Raw genomic sequence first — 21,826 nt, forward strand, 5'->3', positions numbered from 1 at the left:
TTTTTTTGTTTTTGTCAGTCCTGGGGCTTGAACTCAGGGCCTGAGCACTGTCCCTGGCTTCTTCTTCCTCAAGGCTAGTACTCTGCCACTTGAACCACAGCGCCACTTCTGGCTTTTTCATTTTATGTGGTGCTGAGGAATCGAACCCAGGGCTTCATGTATACGAGACGAGCACTTTACCACTAAGCCATATTCCTAGCCCCCCCATCTGTGTTTTTGAGGTCCTTCTTCAACGTTCCCCTGACATGGACTCAGTGTGATCGGGGAAGAGGGCAATGCCTCTCCTGGGACTTTCAGTATCTTGGGCTTAGAATCTCACACTGGATTTCTCAGATTTTTTTTTTTTTTTTTTTTTTTTGCTAGTCCTGGGGCTTGGACTCAGGGCCTGAGCACTGGCCCTGGCTTCTTTTTGCTCAAGGCTAGCACTCTGCCACTTGAGCCACAGCACCACTTCCATTTTTTCTGTTTATGTGGTATTGAGGAATTGAACCCAGGGCTTCATGCATGCTAGGCAAGCACTCTACCGCTAAGCCACATTCCCAACCTGATTTCTCAGATCTTTAGTGAAAAGAGTTTTGGCCCAGGAAGCGGGAGACCTGGGAAGCAAAAGACCTGGCCTTCGTGCTCACTGTCTGACCTTGAGCAAGGTGCATGCTTCCATGGCCTCGCATTCCGCATCAGACAAGCAGGGCTGAGGAATCCACCTGTCCCCTTTCCTGCTTTCATATTCATGGGTTTGCAATGACAAGGTTGTGACCCGCATGGAATAAACCAGTCATAAAGTTCCGTGTCCCCACGTGACAGCACCATTTAATTGAGTAGCCATCACAGTTCTTCCCTCACTTGTCCCAGCGAGTCCTCCCCTTATCGTGGGGTTCCCTCTACCCTGTCGAAGTCTCAGGTCTCCCCCCAACCTGGCCAGGGAGGCGGCAGCTAGGGCTGGCTCCAAGACCACGCTCTTGCTTCTCGAGGCTGTTGGAAGCTGCCCTTCTTCACTGGAAAATCACAAGTTCCCAGAGTCCCTAAGTGGCAGGTGTTGGGCTTTCAGGGCCCAGCTCCGGAGAGCTGGAACCCCCCAGGGGCCAAGAGCAGGGTCTTCCAGGAGTGCAGAGAGAAAGCCCCCTCAGAGGGCGGCTCTGGCTGCCCTGCTGTTAGAGAAGAAGAAAAGGCCGCGGGCTCAGCTCGAGTTGGGGTTGGAGAGCCCGGCTGGAAGGGGGGCAGGGGGAGGGGGCAGCTCACCTGGCGCAGACACACAGCCTCGCCTCTTCTTCCCTGCAACAGAGGCGAGGTGAGGCCCCCACGCCCTTCCGCCAGGCCAGGCCTCCTGCAGGGCTGTTCCCTGCTCTCCGCGTCCTCCCTTCAGCCGAGGCAAACTTCCCATTTCCCTTCTGCCTGCCTCCTCCAGGAAGACTTTCCAGATTCCCCTTCCATCTGCACTGGCCATTCCTCCTGCTGTCCACACCTCGGCACTCTCTCGGCCCGGCAAGCCCAGGCCTCCCGAGCTCCCGAGGGGTTCTCTCCTGTCTCTTGCCTTTGTGGGTGCCTTAGACGGCTAACGCACTGACCCTTTTGAGAACACACACAGTGTGTTCAGAGTGTCTGAGATGGTCAGATCTGGACACACAGGACTTGGCAGCACCTTTGTCTCACTCACTGAGGGCCTTGAAGGGGTCTCCTGACTTGTCTCATCCACTCCCACCAGCCCTGTGCACCCCCATGCATAACTCACCACCCAAATAAGCGCAGTTAAAGTGGCTGCAGGTCTGACCGTGGCTCCAGAGAGTCACCAGGCTCCGGGTTCCATTCTGGGAGAACCCAGTGACTAAGAAGACTTCATGGGGGGGAATCAGCACCTCACGTTCCTCAGGGAAGACAGACAGGGCCTGAATAAGGGCCCCAAAGCAAGTCCTTAGAGAGAAGAAGGTGGCATTACCAAACCTGCGGGCCACTGCCTCATCTAGGGAGCTGGAGGCAAACTGGCCTAAGCGGACAGAGTCTCCCAGCCTGCTGGGTTCAAAACGAAGGCTGCCCACGCCTCGGAACACCACCTCCCCAGCGTTCCCCCTGCAGCCTTCACGGCCCCGCAGCAGCTGCAGGGCCCGGGTCAGGTAGAAATGCAAGGCCTTGAAGGGGAACTGCCTCATGTACAGCTCCCGGGAGCCACCGCCCGTCCGCACAGCCTGGTTCAGCTCCCAGTACAAGGTGTTAGATGAGTTGGTATAGACCATAACGGCTATTGCATGCTGGGCCTTGAAGCCAGCAGGTAGAGTGAGCCCCCGACGCCGGTGTTCCCAGGCCTTCTGCGCTGCCTCCCAGGATTCCCGGAGCAGGGCATGGCGAGCCATCTCCTCCTGTAGCAGAGAGGCTGCCTTCTCTTCCATCTCCTCTGAGCAGCCTACATAGGCATCATCAAAGGCATCTGGAGCCAGGCCCAAGGGCAGGATAGGAACAGCCTGGACCTGTGGACATGAGGAAAAGGAGCCACACAGGGAGGAGTACGAAGTCAGAAGGAGATAAGAAAAGAGCAAGGGGGGGGGCAGGGATTGTATATATATAGTATACATATATGATCACATATAATCAAACTACATTATGCGCATGTATGGAAATACAATGAATCTAACTTATAAAATTAAAATACGCTAGTAAAAGTAGTATTAATAAAAAGAAAATTCAAAAAAAAACTCAGAGCACTGGACAGGGTCTCGGAGGCAAATCACTTCAGAAACACAGAATATCATTTCTATGCCCAAAATAGTTGATGTATACAAATGGCAAAGCCCAAACAGGCGTAAATAACACAGGCACTGGAGTCAGACAGACATGGGTTCAAACACCACCTACTAGCTGTGAGATCTTGAGCAAGTCTCAGGTCTGGGCTTTTCTGGGCTTCAGCATCTCCACCTATAAATTGAGGTTACTTCCAACCTCATAGGGTTATTGTGAGGAGCATAAAGATGGCTCTGCACAACCTAAAAGAGGCCATCTTGTCATTAGAGGTGTTCCTGTACCCAGTAGTCGGTGACTCTAAGCAGTTTTCTTCCTCTAAGATCCAGGTGGGTGATAAACTCAGTCCAGTACCTGACTGGGTCCCCCATCCTCCTCTTATCTTTACAGAACTCCTGCAAGTGCCAAATCATTGTCAGCCCTGAGCTTCCCGAGTCCTCTCCTGCTTTAGAAGCCTTCGGAGCAAACTTGGGGGTTGGGAGAGAGGAGATCAAGCCCTAGTGAAGGGGGTCTGTCAGCACAGCAGAAGCCCCATTGGGGTTTGCCTGAGCTCAGCCGGCGTGGGAGATGAGAAGTAGGGAGGAGAAAGTTGGAGGCAATTCCTAGAGAGGGATGCAAGGAGAGGAGGCTCCCATTGGGATCTGGAGGTGCAGCAGGGAGGGTCCGGGGGCTAGGAGCTTGTTTCCTGCAGGGATGGAAGTTCCTCAGAGGAAGAGGACTGAGAGGAGGGAACGGTGCCTGGGAATTTTAAGGACTCCTCAAGACCTGTCCCCCGGCTGCCCCTTGGTGGCACGGGGTGGTTCCAAGCGTTACCTGCGGGAGGCTGTGGAGGCAGAGGTGGCTGAGGATGACCAGCAGAGCCGCGAGCATCCTCCTCGGGGATCCTTAGGAGCACGCACAGGACACCGAGTTCTGGCTTTGGGGGGGTTCCAAGATCTGCTCTGGGGAGGGATCCCAGGTCCAGGACTTGGCCCGGGTGGGCGCCGAGGGGCGGTCCTGCGAGTGGGCATGGCCTTGGCTCTTCAAGGTCTGGGGTCCCCCAGCACACGCCCCAGCCCCCCCATCCTCTCCCCGGAAGGCCAACAGCTCCTGCCCGGTGGCTTTGTTTGTCCTTCCCCTACCCTCTGAGAGTGGGGTGGGGACCCACCTGGAGGCCGGGAAGGAAGGGGAGCTGGTGGAGGGCCGCTGCGGGAGGCTGAGACCCGGGCCGCACGGCGCTGTTGCCGGGACTGCCGCCACACACAGTCTCCACGGCTAACTATAGCCCCTGGGCGGTAACCCGACACCCGTCTTCCCCAACAACGGGGCGCGCGGGGCCGTGGGGAGCGGAGGGGCCCAACTCCCCTCCCCAAGCGCTCCGGCTTCCTCCCAGGACCCTCTTCAGCTCCCAGCAAGGCCAGGGTGGGACTTGTGAGACTTGGCCTCACCCTTAGGTGTTCCTGCCCTCCCCCCCCACCCCCCCCCCCCCCCCCCCCGCCACCACCAGGCCAGTTGCCACACCCTGAGGGGGTGGGGAGATCCCGCTTGCCAAGAGGTCTTCGCTGGTGCACTCGCTAATTTACATACAATTTGCATGTGGCCTCCCACAGGGTCACGTGCTGCAGCATCTGAGCAGCACCCTCTCCCCTTCCTCCGTTTACACTCTGAACCTTCCCACTGGAGGGTTAAGGTCACGTTCATAGCTCTGGCTCTGGCTTTGGATTCCAGGATCCAGCTCGGCCCCCTACCCCAGACCCCATCTCTCTCTCTCTCTGGTCCTCTCAGACTCAGGTGACCCCATGTTTGTAAACATTAGGTTTCCCTCCTACTGCTTAGATCTTTTCTATAAATAAGCTGGCTCTGGGATTTGGATGTCCAGTTAGAGGTAATGGGAGAAGGGGCCAGTGGCTGGGAGAAGAGCTTCCCCACCGCCTGAGGCTGGTGGAGGGGGTGGCACGCTCCTGGAGTGGGGGTCCTGAATGTCCACACTTAAAAGATGCCACCTGCTGGGGCCAGGGTGGACATGATCTTAGAACGGTCCAAAGGACTCCATCCTGGTTCCTGAAATTCATTCATCACTATCCTTGTTCCTCCAATACTCAGAATGTTAATCAAATGGGTTTTCTTCATCTAGAGTCCTGTTTTCTCCCGGAATCCTCCCTGAAGACCAAAGAAGAAGACAAAACTGTGCCCAAGTGTGAGGGGAGGTAGAGAAGGTGGAAAGAGTAGCACCCTTCTTGTGCTTGTTACAAAAATAGCTTCAAGGTTAAGTTCTCTGGCTCCATTCCACTGAGATTAGGTCACCCCAGGGCTTTCTTACACGAGAAAATCAGGAATCACTCTACCATGCTTACCTATCCTTGCCTGCCTCTCTACACGGAGTGAGCAGAGGCAGGGACAGAAGACCCTGTGAGGAGCCTCTTGACTTGCTGAGACAGCCCCTAGGCTGAGTTACTGGGACCAGTGCTTTGGTCTTTTATAGTTTTGTTTGTTGTGTTTATTTTTTTCCAGAGCTGAGGACCGAACTCTGGGCCTTGCGCTCACCAGGGAGGTACTCTTCCTCTGAGCTAAATCCCCAGCCCCATGGAACCAATGCTTTGTCCTCCCTCTACTCTCTGACTTCCCAGGACCTGAGAGCCCCTACAGGGCCCCAAGAGATGGAGGCAATTACAGTCATAGGACAGGGATGTTAAGTTGGGCAGAAAGCCCTCCCAGATCACATGGCAAATCAAGACTGGAGCTAGGCTGGATCCTAGATGTCAGTCTCCTTAGTGTGAATCTCTCTTTATTACCTCAGGTGAGTCTCAATGTTCAAAGAACCAACATATAAATAAGTGTAAGTTCCCCCCCCCCCCCCCCGCCCAAGGCTCTATGCAGATGCTTCCCACCCAGTTACCTGGGTAACCGGCAGACCTGGAGGCAGTTACCTCCCCCTTCACCACGCATCACCTCAGCCACAGGCCCGCAGTTCCATAATAAACTTTCTCTCCTTTAACGGCTACCTACTTTAAAAACCTAGCAATAAGGAGATGCTCTGAGGCCCGAGGTGTAGAAGGTGCTTCTCTTCGGACCAAACCCAACAAGGGGGCCGTTGTCTCATTGGGGCTGGGGTCCTTCACATCTCAGCGGGCCTGTCCTCTGGCTTCAGGGAAGAGCACCTGCCCAAGTCACACTGGGAGAGGCTAGTGTGCCTGAGCCTTGTGGAGACATCCAGAAATAGATGGGGGAGTGTCGTATTTCTGAGCAGCTGTGTGGGGGAGGTACAACGGTGGGGAACTGGCAGTATAAAGGGGAACCTGTCTTCCCTTCCCTGGTTATAGTCATAGAAGACCAACATCCGCTTCCCACCCTGGAGAAGGCATAGGTAAGGGTTGTCGTGCCCTCATGGGTTCTGGGAAGGAACAGAATATTTTGACTTGGAATTTAGGGGATTAATGGGATTTTAGGAACTGTAAGGAAAAGTTTCAAGAATGCTGAAACTTTGAGATACCTAGGGAGGTTTGTGGACATAACGAAGTTCGCAATTCCTCAGGAGATATTTGGGTTTACATGCCCAAAATGCTCAGGGAGGTTGTGGGACAAGGGAAACTGACCAGAGAATTGCCCTGAATAGGCAAGAAAAAGGACAGATGAAGGGCAGTGTCCTTGGTTGTCACAGGAATCCACTTCCTGGCTTCCCCTACCATCCCTGTCCCTCTGGTCCTCACTTCATCTCCCCCGAACACTAGTCACGAAGGTCAGCTGTCTACCTGCTCTGCAGTGGTCTGCCTTACTGGGCCCAGAAGCCTCTCAGACTGGAACTATATTGCACAAAAGTAATAGAAATAGAGCAGTGGGGGGGGGGGACACAGGTGAAGGCCTCGGCTGGAGAATGGAAAGGAGTCATCACCTACAGCCAGGCTTCTGCTCTCGGGGTCCAGGGAAAGGTGGGCTTTCCACTCACTGGAGCGGGCTAACCAGAGGCTATCATCTTGTCTGAAGGACCTCAGGTGCTAGGTAGCTTGAAGGTGGGGAAGAAGCTACTGCAGCTGCTGAGAGCACAGGGAAGAAGCCCAGCTCCCAGGGCCAACCAACGAGTCTGCACGCAGGGCTGAGAGAAGTGAAGGCAGCAAAGGGGAAGATGGAGATGCCAAGTCTCTTCCTCCTGTTCTAGTCACCCACCAGACGCCCGCGGCCCCACAGGAAGCTACAGGGTTTATTTAGGTTCTCCCTCACTAACAAGACTCTGAGCAAGCATTTGGGGAGACTCACCTGTGCCTGGCCATGAGCTGAACCTTGGGGACACAAACTGGGTCACACCCGGTACCTGTTTTCAAGGCAATCTGGGATATGGAGAAGAGTCACACATATATGATCAGGACAGAGACAAAGCACAGCACCCTGGGAGCCCAGAGATGTCAGAAGGCTTCCTGAAGGAGGTAACCTGAACCACACTCTGTGAATGGGTTTCCAGGAGCAGGGAAGCCAAGTATCTGGCTAACAGAAGAACCAGGCAGGCTGGAACGTTAGTCCTACGAAGAAGCTAAGCAGAAGAGAAGGGAGTGAGCATGGAGGGTAAGCATGAAGCTAAAGAGGTCTCAGAGGACCTCGAAGGCCAGAACAGGGAGTCTAGGCTATCTTGAGGGTACAAAGGGATGTTTTGTCTTTCTGGTTTTTGTTCTCTATATGTGTTCTCGACTCTTCATAATTTTTGTCTCCACATTTTACTCTGTATTTTTAGTGCATTTGGAATTCCATTCAGTCTTTTTTTTTTTTTTTTGGCCAGTCCTGGGCTTGGACTCAGGGCCTGAGCACTGTCCCTGGCTTCTTTTTTTGCTCAAGGCCAGCACTCTACCACTTGAGCCACAGCGCCACTTCTGGCCATATTCTATATATGTGGTGCTGAGGAATCAAACCCAGGGCTTCATGAATAGGAGGCAAGCACTCTTGCCACTAGGCCATATTCCCAGCCTCCATTCAGTTTTGACACAGAGGATTTTTAAGCAGGTAACTCTGATGATCATAGCTATACTTTAGAGATAGTGTTTTAGGGAGACCAGCACCATGTAAGTTGATAAGCAGGGTAATAGAGGAGGCAGAGAGAGCCAGGAAGAGGGAGAGGTCAAGTGGGTGGGGTCAGAGGCGAGGGGCCGGGTGAAAGGAAGGACTTAGCCTATGGGACTTAGCATTGCTTGTTAGCTCTCGAGATGTTTTATGAATAAGTGAGTGTCTGGATACCCAGGTGACCATCTTGGATAGCTATGCATAATGGAAATGTATTATCTGAGAGTCTTCCAGTGACAAGAACCACCCAGAGTTAGATTAAGCCTAAAGAGGAATGTATCACAAGGATATCAGGGTATCTCATAGAACCCACAAGCAAAAAGCTTCTAGACGCACATGGAGTCAGGCTATACCTGGCTTCAGTCCACCCTTCCAACTGATCTTTGCTTCTTGGATTTCCCTTCTTTCCCTGGAGATCTTCAACACATCATCAGCTTAAATGTCTCTTCCTGTCGGTCATTCTGCTACCTGTTTGACATCTGTCCCTGCACAGTTTACAACTTCTGGCTTTTTCTGAGTACCTTATTGGAGATAATATAGTCTCAAAGACTTTCCTGCCCAGGCTGGCTTCTAACTTTGATCCTTAGATCTCAGCCTCCTGTGTATCTAGGATTATAGGTATGAATCAACAGTCCTCAGCTCAAGGGTTGGTTATTATTTGCATTTGTATTTCTTCGTAGTAAAATAAACAGAAAAAGAGAATAAGGCAATAACAGCAGCACTGGCTTAGAAACTGTTCCAATCCTGACACAAAGTTGTTACATCTTCTTAGAGCTACTTTGGTCCCTCAATGAGTACCTCCATCAGGCTATGATCCTACACTTCTGTTGAAAAGTAGATGGAGAGCTGGGAAGGTGGCTTAGTGGTAGAGTGCTTGCCTTGTATGCACAAAGCCCTGGGTTCCATTCCTTAATACCACATAAGTAGAAAAGGCCAGAAGTGGCGCTGTGGCTTAAGTGGTAGATTGCTAGCCTTGAGCAAAAGAAACTCAGGGAAAGTGCTCAGGCCCTGAGTTCAAACCCTGGGACAGGCAAGAAAAAACAAAAGGAAAAAGAAAAGAAAAGAAGATGGCTCTGTACTCTTCCCTCCCTTATCAGTTGTTTCTATCTCCCTATTCCTGTTGCCTTCAAATCCTCTCCTGAAATGCCTATCCTCCTCCCTCCCTCCTCTCTCCTTTTTCTTTCTTTCTCTCTCTCTCTCTCTTACTCCCTCCTTTTCTTCCCCTCCTCTCCTTTTCTTTGGAAGAATTGGGGTTTGGACCTTATACCCTTACTAGACAGACACTCTATCACTTGAGTGATCCCCCCAGCGCTCTCTGTATCTCGAGTGCTGACTTCATGTCTCCTGCTCACCTACCTATACAGCCTGCAAGATCCTGTTGACATCACCTTCTCGAGATGGCTCCCACAATCATTCCAGCAAGACCTCCACTATAAGCCTCCATCTTGCAACTTTCCGTACAAGTGTAGATTAGGTATTGATTACTCTTAATTTATTAAGCCAGCCAGACACTGGTGGCTTATGCCTGGAATCCTAGCTACTCAGGAGGCAGAGATCTGAAGATGGTAGTTCAAAGTCAGCCTGGGCGGAAAAGGCCATGAGATTCTTATCTCCAAATAACTACCAAAAAGCCAGAAGTGGAGATGTGGCTCAAGTAGTATAGCACCAGCCTTGAGCAAAAACGCGGAAGGGAGAGCTTGAGACCCTGAGTTCTAAAGCCCCAGAACTGGGGCATGCACGCACGCACACACACACACACACACACACACACACACACACACAGAATATTAAACTGTTGAGATTAACGTTGCCATTTTCCAGATGAGGCCAAGGAGACAGCAGCCTCCCGGGGCGGCACCTTCAGCATGCAGATTCCTGCCATGATGTCTCTGCTACTTGTGTCTGTGGGCCTCATGGATGCACTTCAGGTGTGGCCATCCTCTAGGGTCCCCACCCCAGCAGGGAGCAGAGCTGCCCTTCTTACTCCTGGAAGGAGGAACAGAGGAGGAAGAATGCCTGATGCTTTCAGGAAGGGGGAGGTGGTGTGCGCCCCCTGAGGTAACCTCCCAGGCACTGGTCTTGGGAAGCTAGTAGCCGGCCACTCTTTCCCGGCCCCCTTCCTTTCCCCACCTTCTCCTCCTGTTTGGGGCCCTCCCTGCCTTTCTCAGTGGAACAAGGGTGAAGAAGAGAGCTCGATGACAGGATTCTCCATCTCCCCCCTCTCCACCCCCCCAACCCAGGGGCTGTTTCTCAGTTGCTATTGCTCTCTTCAGGTACAGAGTCACCCCATGGTACAGCGAAGCGTCTTCTCTCTAGAGACACCTCTGGACATGGCTCCGGCCTCCTTTGATGACCAGTATGCCGGCTGTGCGGCAGCCATGACCGCGGCCCTCCCCGATCTCAACCGCACCGAGTTCCAGGCCAACAAAGTGTACGCGGACGGCTGGGCCCTGGCGAGCAGCCAGTGGCGGGAGCGCGGCGGGTGGGGGGCGGCGTGGGGGCTGAGCCCCACCCCGCTGCCCCGGGCCCCTGCTGGCTTCCGGGAGGAGCACGGGGTGGCCCTCCTGGCCTACACGGCCAACAGCCCCCTGCACAGGGAGTTCAACGCGGCCGTGCGCGAGGCGGGCCGCTCCCGGGCCCACTACCTGCGGCACTTCTCCTTCAAGACGCTGCACTTCCTGCTCACCGAGGCGCTGCAGCTGCTGGCCACGGCCCGGGCCCGGCCCCAGTGCCGCCAGGTTTACCGAGGGGTGCATGGCTTGCGCTTCCGGCCCGTGGGGCCCGGGGCCACTGTACGACTGGGGGGCTTTGCGTCCGCGTCCCTGCACAACGTGGCGGCCCAGAGTTTTGGACAAGACACCTTCTTTGGCATCTGGACCTGCCTTGGGGCTCCCATCAGGGGCTACTCCTTCTTCCCTGGAGAGGAGGAGGTGCTGATCCCCCCCTTTGAGACCTTCCAGGTGGTAAATGCCAGCCGACCAGCCCAGGGCCCTGCCCGCATTTACCTCCGCGCCCTCGGCAAGCTCAGCACGTACAACTGTGAGTACGTCAAAGGTGAGGCCGGATCGCGGGGCTGCGCACAGAGAAACCAAGCTTCTTGCCCAGGCACCAGTGGCTCACGCTTGTAATCCTAGCTACCTGGGAGGCCGAGAGCTGAGGATTGAGGTCCAAAGTCAGCCCCAGGCAGGGAAATCCATGAGACTCCTTAGACCAGCTAACCAGAAGAAAACGGGAAGTGGAGCTGTGGCTCAACGTGGTAGAGCACTAGTCTTGAACAAAAGAAGCTCAAGGACAGTGCCAGGCCCTGAGTTCAAGCCCCACGACAGACCAAAAAAAGAAAGACCATAAGTGAGGTGCTAGTCATATGAATTCTGAAATAAAAAGCTGCTTTGTCCCTAATGAGGGACTGGGAAGATGGCAAGGTTCCTCTTCCTCTACCAAGGGGTCTTGGAGCTGTTGGAGCTGGCAAAGCACCCCGTCAGGCTCCTCTCTGGGTGGGAAGCTGGAAGGGAATTCATTCCTAGCCACACTATTGACACCCAGGCTGCTGTTACCAGAAGCGAGTTACAGCTCCAAACCGAGTTTCTGGAAGGTACTCACAAGACAGTGGGGATTATGTGTGGCCCTGTGTGCTGGGAGGCGTGGCGGTGAGACAGGTGTTACACCCCTAACCAGTTCAGGCTGGAGTCTGGCAGGTGTCGGCTAGCCAGGGAAGGAACCGTGAGGAAGAGCCCATTCTCAATCTGTGAAGGGGCCAGAGAGTTGGCCCAAACGGAGACCACAGGTAAGATGAGAGGTGGTCCACGTGGCTTCAGATCCCATCTTGGACTGACATGGTGATTGGGCAAGAGCTGATCATGAGGAAGATAGACCCTTTCTGCCTGGAACAAGGCATGGACAGGGAGTGTGTGTGTGTGTGTGTGTGCAAGGAGGAAGTTACAGCCCAGGGACCAGGAGTGGCCTGGAAAGGCCTTGGCCCCACTGCTCACAGGTCAAGTCAAATGTAGCCAAGGGGATCGGACACGAAGGGAGAATTAGGGAGAGCCCTGCATTTCCCTGCCCTGAGAGCTTCCGAAGCGGTGACACGTTCCTGTTTCTTTCCTACAGACCAGAAGTGCAGGTCTGGGCTGTGCCAGCTGGATAGCTCAGGTAAGGACTCCAGGCATCGTGGGCCACGGTGCAGGGACGAGCAAGCCCTCGCCTAAGTGACAAGCAAAATCACCTCTTGATCAATCAGACAGCTACAGGGGCCTGCGTCTTCTCCTGAGGCTCGGGTGGGGGGATGGGGAGGGCAGTTGGGGCAGGATATCCACTTGTTCTCCGGCACCCCCATCCCATCCCACCCCATCACCGTAGACAGCTCATTGCCAGGGCCAGAGGCTCAGGCTGGTCCCCACAGTGACCTCCCACTGTCTGCTGTTGTCCCCAGCACCTCCAGCCCAGGCTCCACCCTCATTTTCTCTATGACTAAGCCATTCCTCCTCTAGGCCTGTTTCACTATCTGGAATAAGCAAATAGAACCAGATGACTCCTGGCTCCCTTTCAGCTATGGCTCTTCTCCCTTTACACACATGCTGTGCCTGGCCTTTTCTAGGCAGGAATGGCTATTTCCAGTGAAGAAACAGCAGCTTTCCCATTCCCAGCTGTGGGGCTCCCCTCCCTCCTGCCTCCCTCTCTTACTCAGGACTCTGTGAACAGTGGGCAAGAAGGATCCCCAGCCTCTTTGTATCTTCATTCTCTTTATACAATCATACTCAGAGTTCCAGAGACATCATGCCATGAATCTTCACCACACTCCATAGTAGATAATATTACCACTTGTTCTACAGAGGACAGAATTAGGGTCCAGAGAGAAATGACAGCCCCTAGCCCACAGCTAGGAAGGTGTGGAGTCCAGACAGCTGGGCTCTGCAGTCACATTCTGAACCAGGATGGCTCCCACGCTCCTCAGACAGCATTTCAACGTATCTTTACCAACAACTGTCTATTGCAAAGAGGCAGAAGGCAATTATTACCCTCTTGTCGTGAAGTGAAGCCAGAGAGAGGAATGGCTTGCCCAAGGTGACCCAGTGAGTTAGTGGCAGATCAGAGGTCAGGTCTCCTGGCTCCAACCCAGGCCTTATGTTTTTAATGTGGTATGTGGCGAGTGAACCCAGGAACAAATGCAATCTGGCCAAGTGCTTTACCTCTGAGCTACACCTTCAGCCTTCTTTTACTTTATTTTGAGAGAGGGGCTTGCTAAGTTGCCCTGCTTTGCCTTGAATTTATGAACATCCAGGCTCCTGAGTAGCCAGGATTATAGGCGTGTGCCCCCGTGCCAGCTTTTTAAGATTTTTGCCAGTCCTAGGGCTTGAACTCACAGCCTGGACACTGTCTCTGAGCTTCTTTTGCTCAAGGCTAGCACTCTACCACTTGAGTCACAACACCACTTCCGGCTTTTTCTGTTTATGTGGTACTGAGGAATTGAACCCAGGGCTTCATGCATGCTAGGCAAGCACTCCACCATGAAGCCACATTCCCAGCCCTATCTTTTTTTTTTTTTTTTTGCCAGTCCTGGGCCTTGGACTCAGGGCCTGAGCACTGTCCCTGGCTTCTTCCTGCTCAAGGCTAGCACTCTGCCACTTGAGCCACAGCGCCACTTCTGGCCATTTTCTGTATATGTGGTGCTGGGGAATTGAACCCAGGGCCTCATGTATACGAGGCAAGCTCTTTCGCCACTAGGCCATATCCCCAGCCCAGCCCTATCTTTTTTTGTGTGGGTTTGAGACAGAGTTTCTTCAGGTATCCCAGGCTGGCCTGGAACTCCCAGTCCTCCTTCCTGAGCCTCCGTGGTGCTGGGATCATAGACCGGCACCACCATGCCTGCCTCAGGACTCTTTGGATTTGGATTATATATAATTGCAGGTTTAGGATTTCCCCTCCATGGCCACCCAGTACACCTTCTAACAGGGTGGGAGCAGAAGAGCCAAGTTCAGCATTGCTGGATCCCCTTTCCATCTGCCCCACACCCCATTCCATCCTGCCACTCCTGTGGGCTACAGAGGCTGGGCGCTGGACCCAAGAGCCTCTCAAAAACAGGGGCTTTACTTGGTCTCCAGTCCGTCTGCTTTCCTTCCTGAGTTTTCGCTCTTCCTCCTGTCTCTCTCTCATTGCCTTTTGTGTATAAGTCCTTTTTCAGCTTGTATCTCCATGTCTTCACTATGCTCCTAAGTCTCTCTCTTCTGTCTCCATTTTCCCTACAGCCCCAGGCCAGGGCTCCCTCTCTATTATCTGGTCCTTCCTGTTGCTGTTCTGGTTGCTTATGCTGAACCTTCCAGAAGGTGGAGACCTCCTCTGACCCACAGACAGTGAACTTCCCGCCTTCACCTCTGCCCACTGGAGGATGTCAGCCAGCTATGTGCTTAAGTGGAGCCAAGATCCCTGGTAGACCCATCCTGGGCCTTCTTTGGCAGCTGCCAGACCTGCCAGTAGGGAATCAAGAGGGAGTTTGGGGACTGGACCATATCCTGGTTCCCAAGGCTGAGACTTTGGCTGGAGGTTGGAAGGATCCCAAGACAGGCAGTGACAGTGACTCACGTGGAGACAGACAACTGCAACACTAGGGGTTGAGGAGAGCATTGTAAGGACAGCACTTGGCCATGGGACTTGCTGGTGCCTCATACACCCATCTGGAAAGCTCTCATTCACTCCTTCTCATTCACCACTGTCAGCTGTTGGGTTAGGGGCCCTGCCCCTCTGCTCCTATGGGTCACTGGGGGAGTTCCTATGTCAGACTCTAAACTTCCTCAGGACAGAGATGGGGTCTGGGGTAGAGATGGTGCTGGGAACTGTATGAAATGAAGAAAAAAAAAAATGAATGGCGGGTCCCTGCATTGCCCTACCTTAGACACTACTGAGCTCTCCAAGTGTCACTGCGTGTGAGGGACAGCCTGAGGAAGGACAACTGGAGAAATGGTGGAGAGAGCATTAGGGCTTCTCCCAAGGCCATTGCCAAAGCCATTGTCAGCAAAGATATCATTTCTAGGGCTGAATAGGGGCTGGGAATATGGCCTAGTGGTAAAATGCTCGCCTCGTATACATGAAGCCCTGGGTTCGATTCCTCAGCACCACATATATAGAAAAAAGCTGGAAGTGGCGCTGTGGCTCAAGTGGTAGAGTGCTAGCCTTGAGCAAAAAGAAGCCAGGGACAGTGCTCAGGCCCTGAATCCACGCCCCAGGACTGGCAACAAAAACAAAACAAAGAAACTAAAATCTAGGGCTGGAATAATACCTGGAGTGGTGGAGTGGCTGTGTCTCAAGTGAGGCCTTGAGTTCAAACCCTAGTACCGTGAAAAAAAAAAAAAAAAAGATACTGCTTCTGTTGTGATCCATGAGTCCTGAGGTTCCTGCCGCTAAAGACAAACCTGGATCCACAACTTCCACCATCATGGGGCTCAAGGAGAAGACAGGCTATCGAGGCACACATTTACTTTATTATAGGTTGAGGCTTTGGGATCAAATGTCCTCATGGCCTCTTGCTCTAGAAACTAGACCATGAATTTCCCTCCCTGAGTGCCTAGGCAGAGGAAAGCACGGCAGAGTCTCTCACAGCTACAGCCTAGCAGGACAGGAAACACAGCAGCTTTGTCTCTTATAATAACCAACAGCCTCTCCACTAAGGGCTCTAAGTCCATGCACGAACAATGATTCTTATCCCTCCAAGTGTACACTTAGATCTTGACCCATCTTCTCGTTCCTCCTCTTTGGGAATTAGTGGGTGGCAGGCTCTGGATCTCCCTTAGTTAGAAGTATTGACAATGAGCGTTCTCATGGGGTACGAAGTCAGCGGTGTTGTCCAGGGTGTTCCAGCTTCTTGACAGCAGGAGGGAGGGACTAGCCCGAGGACCAACACCCAACCTGGCCTTTGCCATCCCTTCCTGGAGAGGCTCCAGCCTCTCACAGGGCCTGTACCAGCACCAGGAGGCTCATGACCAGGGCCATGGAGAAGAAGATGCCCAGGAAGAAACGGTCCATCACACGGGCCAGGCGCTTCCAGTCCTCATGACGGCGCTGGGCAGCTCTGTGGCTTCGGAAGGTGCTGGCAATGGTGGCTACATGATGCAGGAGGGCTTCCTGGTGGCAAAGACACCGAGGCTCGTGGCAAGGGCCCGCTGGGGTGACAGTAGGAGGCACAGGACTAGGGGATAACTTGGGTGGCCGGGAATGCCCACAGGGTTCTCCTCGTTCCCGAACACACAGGCCTTTTGCTAGGTGTCCCAGCAGGAGGGCCCGCGCCCAAGCTGGCACTGGGCGGGCGTTGGGACCACAGTAATGCAGGTTCATGATAAGGATGGTGAGCGCTGTGGAGAATGTGACCATGGTCATAGTGGCCATATAGTACTTTCCTGCAAGAGAGACAGTGCCAGGTGGGGCTCAAAGCAAGGGCTTGAGGATCCTGAGCTTCCTAGGTGCCTCCCCACAACTAGGAAGACACTCACTATAAGACTCTTAGGACCCTTCAAGTCCAATGGGCAGAAAAAGGAAGGAGGGAAGAGCCAAGTTCTCCTCATTCCTCACTGCTGCTGGTGCTCTCGGAATCTACCTGTTCTCAAATTGTTGTTCATGCTGGAGGCTCAAATAGTATGGGTTTGATTGGGTAAGACACTGCTCTAGGGCTGGCAGCGTGGCACAAGCGATAGAGCATCTGCCTAACAAGCATGAAACCCTGAGTTCAAACCTCAGTACAAATAAATAAGGAAATAAAATAGCCAGGTGCCAGTGGCTCATGCCTATAATCCTAGCTATTCAGGAAGCTGAGATCTGAGGCTCACAGTTCAAAACCAACCCAGGCAGAAAAGTCCCTGAGACTCTTATCTCCAAATAAGGGGTTGGAGGTTGTGACTCAGGTGATTAGGGTGCATGCCAATGAGTGAAAGTATCTGATACCAAGTTTGAGTCCCAGTCTCTAGAGCCCTCTCTCCCTCCTCCCCCACCTCTCTCTCACACATGCACAAAATACAAAAAAATGATACCAGAAATACCAGAAATGATGCTGTGTCTCCACTGGTAAAATGCTAGCCTTGAGCACAAAAGCTCAGGGACAGTGCCCAGACCCTGAGTTCAAGCCCCGGGACTAGCATTAGAAAGAAACAAAACCACCAACAGAATAACATTCTCTGTACAGCTGGAACCAGAGAACCTACCACATAGATTTGTGGCACTTACCTGAGTTCATAAACACCAAACAGGAGAATGCTTGGCATGCAAAGGGCACCCAATCATTTTGACTACTGTTACACAGACACACATCTTCCTCTCTGTCTCTCTTTACCCCACTGCCACACCCCTGACAATTCTGGGATTCCAACTCAGGGCCTCACGCTTGCTAGGTAGACCCTCTCTACTCCCATCTATTTTTATACTTTTGTTGTTGTTGGTGGTGGTTGTGGGGCTTGTACTCAGGGCTTGAGTATGGTCCCTGAGCTTTTCTGCTCAAGGCTCTCCCACTTTGAGCCAGAGCTCCACTTCTGGTTTTCCGGGGTTAGTTAAGTGAAGATAAAAGAGTCTCACAGACTTTGCTACCCGGGCTGGCTTTGAACCGAGATTCTTCAAATCTCAGCCTCTAGAGTAGCTAGGATGACAGGCCTGAGCCACAGCGCCCCTCCCCACCCTACCCCAGTTTGTTTGTTTTTTGGATAAGATCTTGTTTCCTGGGCCTGCATGCTGATAGTGTACCCCAATCCTTATGGCCCTACCTCCTTGCCCACCACCAAGGAAGGGGCTGATTAACAGGCCCGGGCCATAGCACCTAGCTCTTCGCATTGAGATGGGGATCTCAGGGACGCTTCCGCCCCTTGGCTGGCCTAGAACCAATCTCAAGCTCCCAAGTGATTACAGGAGGTGTGCGCTACAATGACCGCACGCTCCTCATCTTCTTCCCCTTCAAGCAAAGACTGTGACCCCTTGCTGCCCTTAGCTGTGAGGGGATCCCCTCCCCCCACTCCCCCCCCCCCCCCTGCCACCAGGTGCCTTTCTCCCCTCCCTTCATCTCCACGGGACATGCTCGCCGGACCCCCCCCCCCTCCTCACCCCCGGGCCCCCTCACCTATGAGCGGCACGCTCTCGGCAGGCGGCATGCTCTCGGCCAGGATCAGCTGGAAGACGGTGAGCGCCAGCAGCACGGTGACGCCCAGCGACACCTTCTCGCCCGAGTCGGCGGGCAGGTGGAAGGCGAGCGGCGCGAGCAGCGAGATGAGCACGCAGGGCAGCAGCAGGTTGCACACGTAGGCGGCGGCGCGGCGGCGCAGCAGCAGCGTGAAGGTGACGTCCGGGTAGGGCTCGGAGCAGCAGCCGTACGTCAGCACGCGCCGGCGCGCCGGCATGCCCAGCACGCGCCACTCGACGTTCTCCACGAAGTCCGCCAGGCCGGCCGAGGCGCCGCGCGGACGCACGTCCAGCCGGTGCCCGCCCTGCGTCCACGAGCCGAACGTCAGGCCACAGCGCTGCGCGTCGAACGGGAAGGCCGACACGTCCACGCGGCACGAGCTGCGCGTGATGGCCGGGGAGTCCCAGCGCACCGCGCCGTCGTGACGCACCACCACGTTCGTGCTGACCGACGCCGACGGCTGCGTGTCCGCCCTGCAGACGGTAGGACCGGGGTCACCGGGTGGGGGACAGGCCCCGGAGGAGGCCGGGGCAGCAGACGTTCGCTTTATAATGTGCGTCTGGGCGGGCGCGGGGTGGGGGGTGGGGGGCGGGGACCCTGCGCCCCAGGGGCTCAGAAGGCACGCAGGCCTGGGCGGCGTAGAAAAGCCTCAGGAAAGACCTGGAATCCTCGCGGCTCAGGAGGCTGAGATGTGAGGATTGCAGTCTGAAGCCCGCCCGAGCAGAGGAGCCTGAGGCTCTTATCTCTAATTCACCGCCAGTAGACCGGTGGCTCAAGTCATGGAGCATCAGCTTCAAGCAGAAAAACTCAGGGACAGCTCCTGGGCCCCGAGTTCAATCCCCAGTGCACGCACATGCACACACGTACAACACGCACCTGGTGGTAGTAATGGGCAGGTCAGTGCTACCTTGGGGAGCCATCTGCAAAATGGATTAGAGGGGCCCAGAAGCTTTGCAGTGCTACACGTTAAATGGGAGACCCCGGAATGGCTAATGTGGCATAAAGGCATGTCCTTGAGGGCTAGGCCTGGAGGGCGACCTGGACCTCAGGGCTAGTCTGGAAACAGGCAGGGGACCCTAGAGAGGCATTCATTCCCAGACATGTCATTCATTCACTCATTTATTGGTGGTAATGAGGATTGAACTCAGGGCCTCAGTATAAGCGTGAGGTAGGCAGGCACTCTTATCACTTGAGTCATATCACTACATCCCCATTTTAGGAGAGAAAGTGGGGCTCTCAGGAGACACTCAGCCTGAGTTGGCGTGCTGTCCCTAAAGTGGGGATGCTGGCGGAGCAGCTAGGAGCTCTTGGCAGCGTTCCCTTTGGGACTAGGGGAAAGTGTCCAGGGCCTGGGGAGAGGTTTCAGGGCATGCTCAGAGCTATGGGCCAACGCTACAGAGGGAAGAGAGGGAGGGGCCCAGGCAGGCAGTACTTGTTGTAGAGTACGATGTCTGGTCGCCACACAAGTCGGCTGGGGATGCGGATGGCGTCTAGGCCACCATAGGCATCCGGGTCCCATCGCAGGTAGGCATCAGACCACTCCTGCCGGATCCACAGGTACAGGGTGAGCACCTGGTTCCGTTCATCCTGGTGATGGGGGGAGGGGGGAGCAGAGGGTGGACACCTACATTTGCGCACACTGCCTTCTGCGCAGACACCCACAAACCCAACTTGTCCATACAGTGATTCCAGCCCAGGCCTGACCTTGCTGACTTCTTCCCTTCCCTGGGCCTCAGTTTCTTTGACAGGTACATGAGGTGGCAACACCTGCTTAGCAGGGATTCAGTAAGTTCAAGTGTATAAAATACAGGGCATACAACATAATGGGTACCCAACAGTCGGGGGCTGTTATTATTGTTAATTTTAACATTTACAGGAAAAGAACAAGTCCTACTCTCTTAGTTCTTCCTGGAGCACTATTACAGACAACGCTCTACAGCGGAACCGTTACCACAACGTACCATGTCGATGATCTGGGACAGTGTCACCTCCATGGTCACATTCAGGGTCTGGTCTGTGTCTGCCACAGGTCTCAGGGCACTTGTGTAGTTGGTGAAGAGGTCCCGGAACAGCTTGTGAGCCAGCCTGCCTTCAGCTCCCCGGCACTCTGGATCAGTCAAAAGGGGCCTCTGCGCATCCCCTTCAGCTATCTGGGCCCTGTCACCCACTCCACTGTCTCAGCTTTCTGACGGCCTCCTGATGCCTGTCCTCTATCCTGGCTGTGGCTCTGGTTTCTCCTCGGTCACCTCTAAGGGGTGAATGAGCTAATGCCCTTGGACTATTTTCCAGAGCAATGCTGGCCTCTTTTGTGCTCTTTTCAAGGACCTGGATTCTACCTGTCAGGCCTTAAAACTAAAGAGACCCAAACAGACCCCAAGATTCTGAATTTTCACCCAAGTATTTTGAATCACATTTACCCTGTCCCTCTCATTTCTTTTTCTTTTCTTTTAATTTTTATTTTTTTGGGGCCTGAGCACTGTCCCTGGCTTCTTTTTGCTCAAGGCTAGCACTCTGCCACTTGAGCCACAGCGCCACTTCTGGCCATTTTCTGTATATGTGGTGCTGGGGAGCACTCTTGCCACTAGGCCATATCCCTAGCCCATGTCCCTCTCATTTCTCAAGCCTGTTTCTCCTTCTCCTTGGGTTCCCCAAAGCTTCTGTATAGGGAGCATTCCCTGTTCTGCAACCAGTTGCTAGGATTTTGTTTGATTGAGATAAGGTTTTGGTTGTGTTACTCAGGCTGGCATCAAATTCCTGGGCTCAAGGCATCCTGCTTCAGCCTCTCAAATAGCCAGGATTATGGGTTCCTGCCATCTTCTAAAACACAGCCTGCCTAGGCTTTTATGACATACATTTCCTCCATCCCTGCTGAAAATAATGTGCACCCAAATCCGGTCCTTTTTCATTTTGTCACTCCCTCCCCTCCCCCAGCCCTTATTTTCTCCCTCACTCCCTCCTTCCTTATTCTTTCCTCTTTCTCCTCCCCTCCCCTCTCCTTCCCCTCCCCATCAGCTCCTCTCCCAAGCCCTTCCTCCTTCACATAGACTGCACAATAGCAGCTTCTTGCTGCTCCCCCTGCTTCAGGCTTACCTCACTTCGTGTCTATCCTTAAATTTTGTTTTATTTTGCTTTCCTTTTTGGCTTGAGACAGGGTCTCACTATATAGTCTTAGTTGGCCTCAATCTCATGATTCTCCTGTCTTCACCTCTTCAGTGCTGGGATTATGAGTGTGCACCACCATATTTGGCTTCCACAATGTGTGTGTGTGTGTGTGTGTGTGTGTGTGTGTAGGTCCTGGAGCTTGAACTCAGGGTATAGGTGCTGTCCCTGAGCTTTTGTACTCAAGGCTAGCACTCTACCACTTGAGCTACAGCTCTACTTCTGGCTCTTTGGTAGTTCACAGTCTTTCCTGCCTGGGCTGGCTTTGAACTACAATCCTCAGATCTCAGCCTCCTGAGCAGCTAGGATTACAGGCGTGAGCCAGTAGCACCCAGAAGCTTCCACAATCTTTCAAACATGAAAATCTGACTAAGGCAGGGCCCCAATGAGTGCAGGTAAAAGCACTAGCCTAGCATTCAAGGCCCTTCATGATTTGCTTCTCTGACTTTTCCAGCCCTATTTCTAGACATTCCCTTGTCTCTGCTCTCACTTCCATGCAAGTAACCCCTCTCCTCCACATTCCACAGATGGAAAGTTGATTCTTGCCCAACTACTGAAAAGAAAGTTAAGAAAGACTGTGTGGAGAGAGAGAAAGACTGTGTGGAGAGAGATTTGTGGCAGCTAGGAATAGCCACCGTGCCAGGAGAGGCCAGGGCTGCTCATACCTGCAGGGAGTAGCAACAGGAACAGAAAGCCCAGATAGAGATGGCAGCTCCCAGGCCCCATGGTCCTGTCGCAGCCAGAGGTGAAGTGGGTCTCCTAGTCCACCTAGGC

The 21,826-nt window shown here is 53.6% G+C and overlaps 3 protein-coding genes across 9 annotated transcripts; 1 reads left to right on the plus strand and 2 right to left on the minus strand.

The window, feature by feature from the left end:
* Positions 1–797: 797 nt before the first annotated feature.
* On the minus strand, positions 798–3,946 carry Art5 (ADP-ribosyltransferase 5). 2 transcript variants are annotated; one of them, XM_048360302.1, is made up of 5 exons: positions 3,875–3,946; positions 3,541–3,723; positions 1,730–2,459; positions 1,240–1,272; positions 798–1,145 (listed from the first exon to the last, which is right to left on the minus strand). In XM_048360302.1, exons 2-5 carry the CDS (start codon positions 3,595–3,597, stop codon positions 1,045–1,047), a joined length of 921 nt encoding a protein of 306 aa, XP_048216259.1. In that variant the 5' UTR covers positions 3,598–3,723; positions 3,875–3,946; the 3' UTR covers positions 798–1,044. The 2 variants fall into 2 exon arrangements, with proteins under 2 accessions (XP_048216259.1, XP_048216258.1); XM_048360301.1 differs by having other exon boundaries at positions 798–1,148.
* A 2,070-nt stretch (positions 3,947–6,016) lies between these two features.
* Positions 6,017–14,775, plus strand: Art1 (ADP-ribosyltransferase 1). 6 transcript variants are annotated; one of them, XM_048360226.1, is made up of 6 exons: positions 6,037–6,070; positions 7,024–7,124; positions 9,571–9,677; positions 10,023–10,803; positions 11,857–11,898; positions 13,992–14,775. In XM_048360226.1, exons 3-6 carry the CDS (start codon positions 9,615–9,617, stop codon positions 14,084–14,086), a joined length of 981 nt encoding a protein of 326 aa, XP_048216183.1. In that variant the 5' UTR covers positions 6,037–6,070; positions 7,024–7,124; positions 9,571–9,614; the 3' UTR covers positions 14,087–14,775. The 6 variants fall into 6 exon arrangements, with proteins under 6 accessions (XP_048216181.1, XP_048216183.1, XP_048216182.1 ...); XM_048360224.1 differs by lacking the exon at positions 7,024–7,124 and having other exon boundaries at positions 6,017–6,070; XM_048360225.1 differs by lacking the exon at positions 6,037–6,070 and having other exon boundaries at positions 6,953–7,124.
* Positions 14,776–15,673: 898 nt separating this feature from the next.
* On the minus strand, positions 15,674–21,778 carry Chrna10 (cholinergic receptor nicotinic alpha 10 subunit). Its single transcript, XM_048360557.1, has 5 exons — positions 21,718–21,778; positions 19,855–20,000; positions 19,326–19,480; positions 17,834–18,366; positions 15,674–16,133 (listed from the first exon to the last, which is right to left on the minus strand). The coding sequence occupies exons 1-5, from the start codon at positions 21,776–21,778 to the stop codon at positions 15,685–15,687; spliced, it is 1,344 nt and encodes a 447-aa protein (XP_048216514.1). The 3' UTR covers positions 15,674–15,684.
* Between the last annotated feature and the right edge of the window lie 48 nt (positions 21,779–21,826).

The sequence above is a fragment of the Perognathus longimembris genome, chromosome 13 (genome assembly GCF_023159225.1).
Source record: "Perognathus longimembris pacificus isolate PPM17 chromosome 13, ASM2315922v1, whole genome shotgun sequence".
NCBI classification, from domain to species: domain Eukaryota; kingdom Metazoa; phylum Chordata; class Mammalia; order Rodentia; family Heteromyidae; genus Perognathus; species Perognathus longimembris.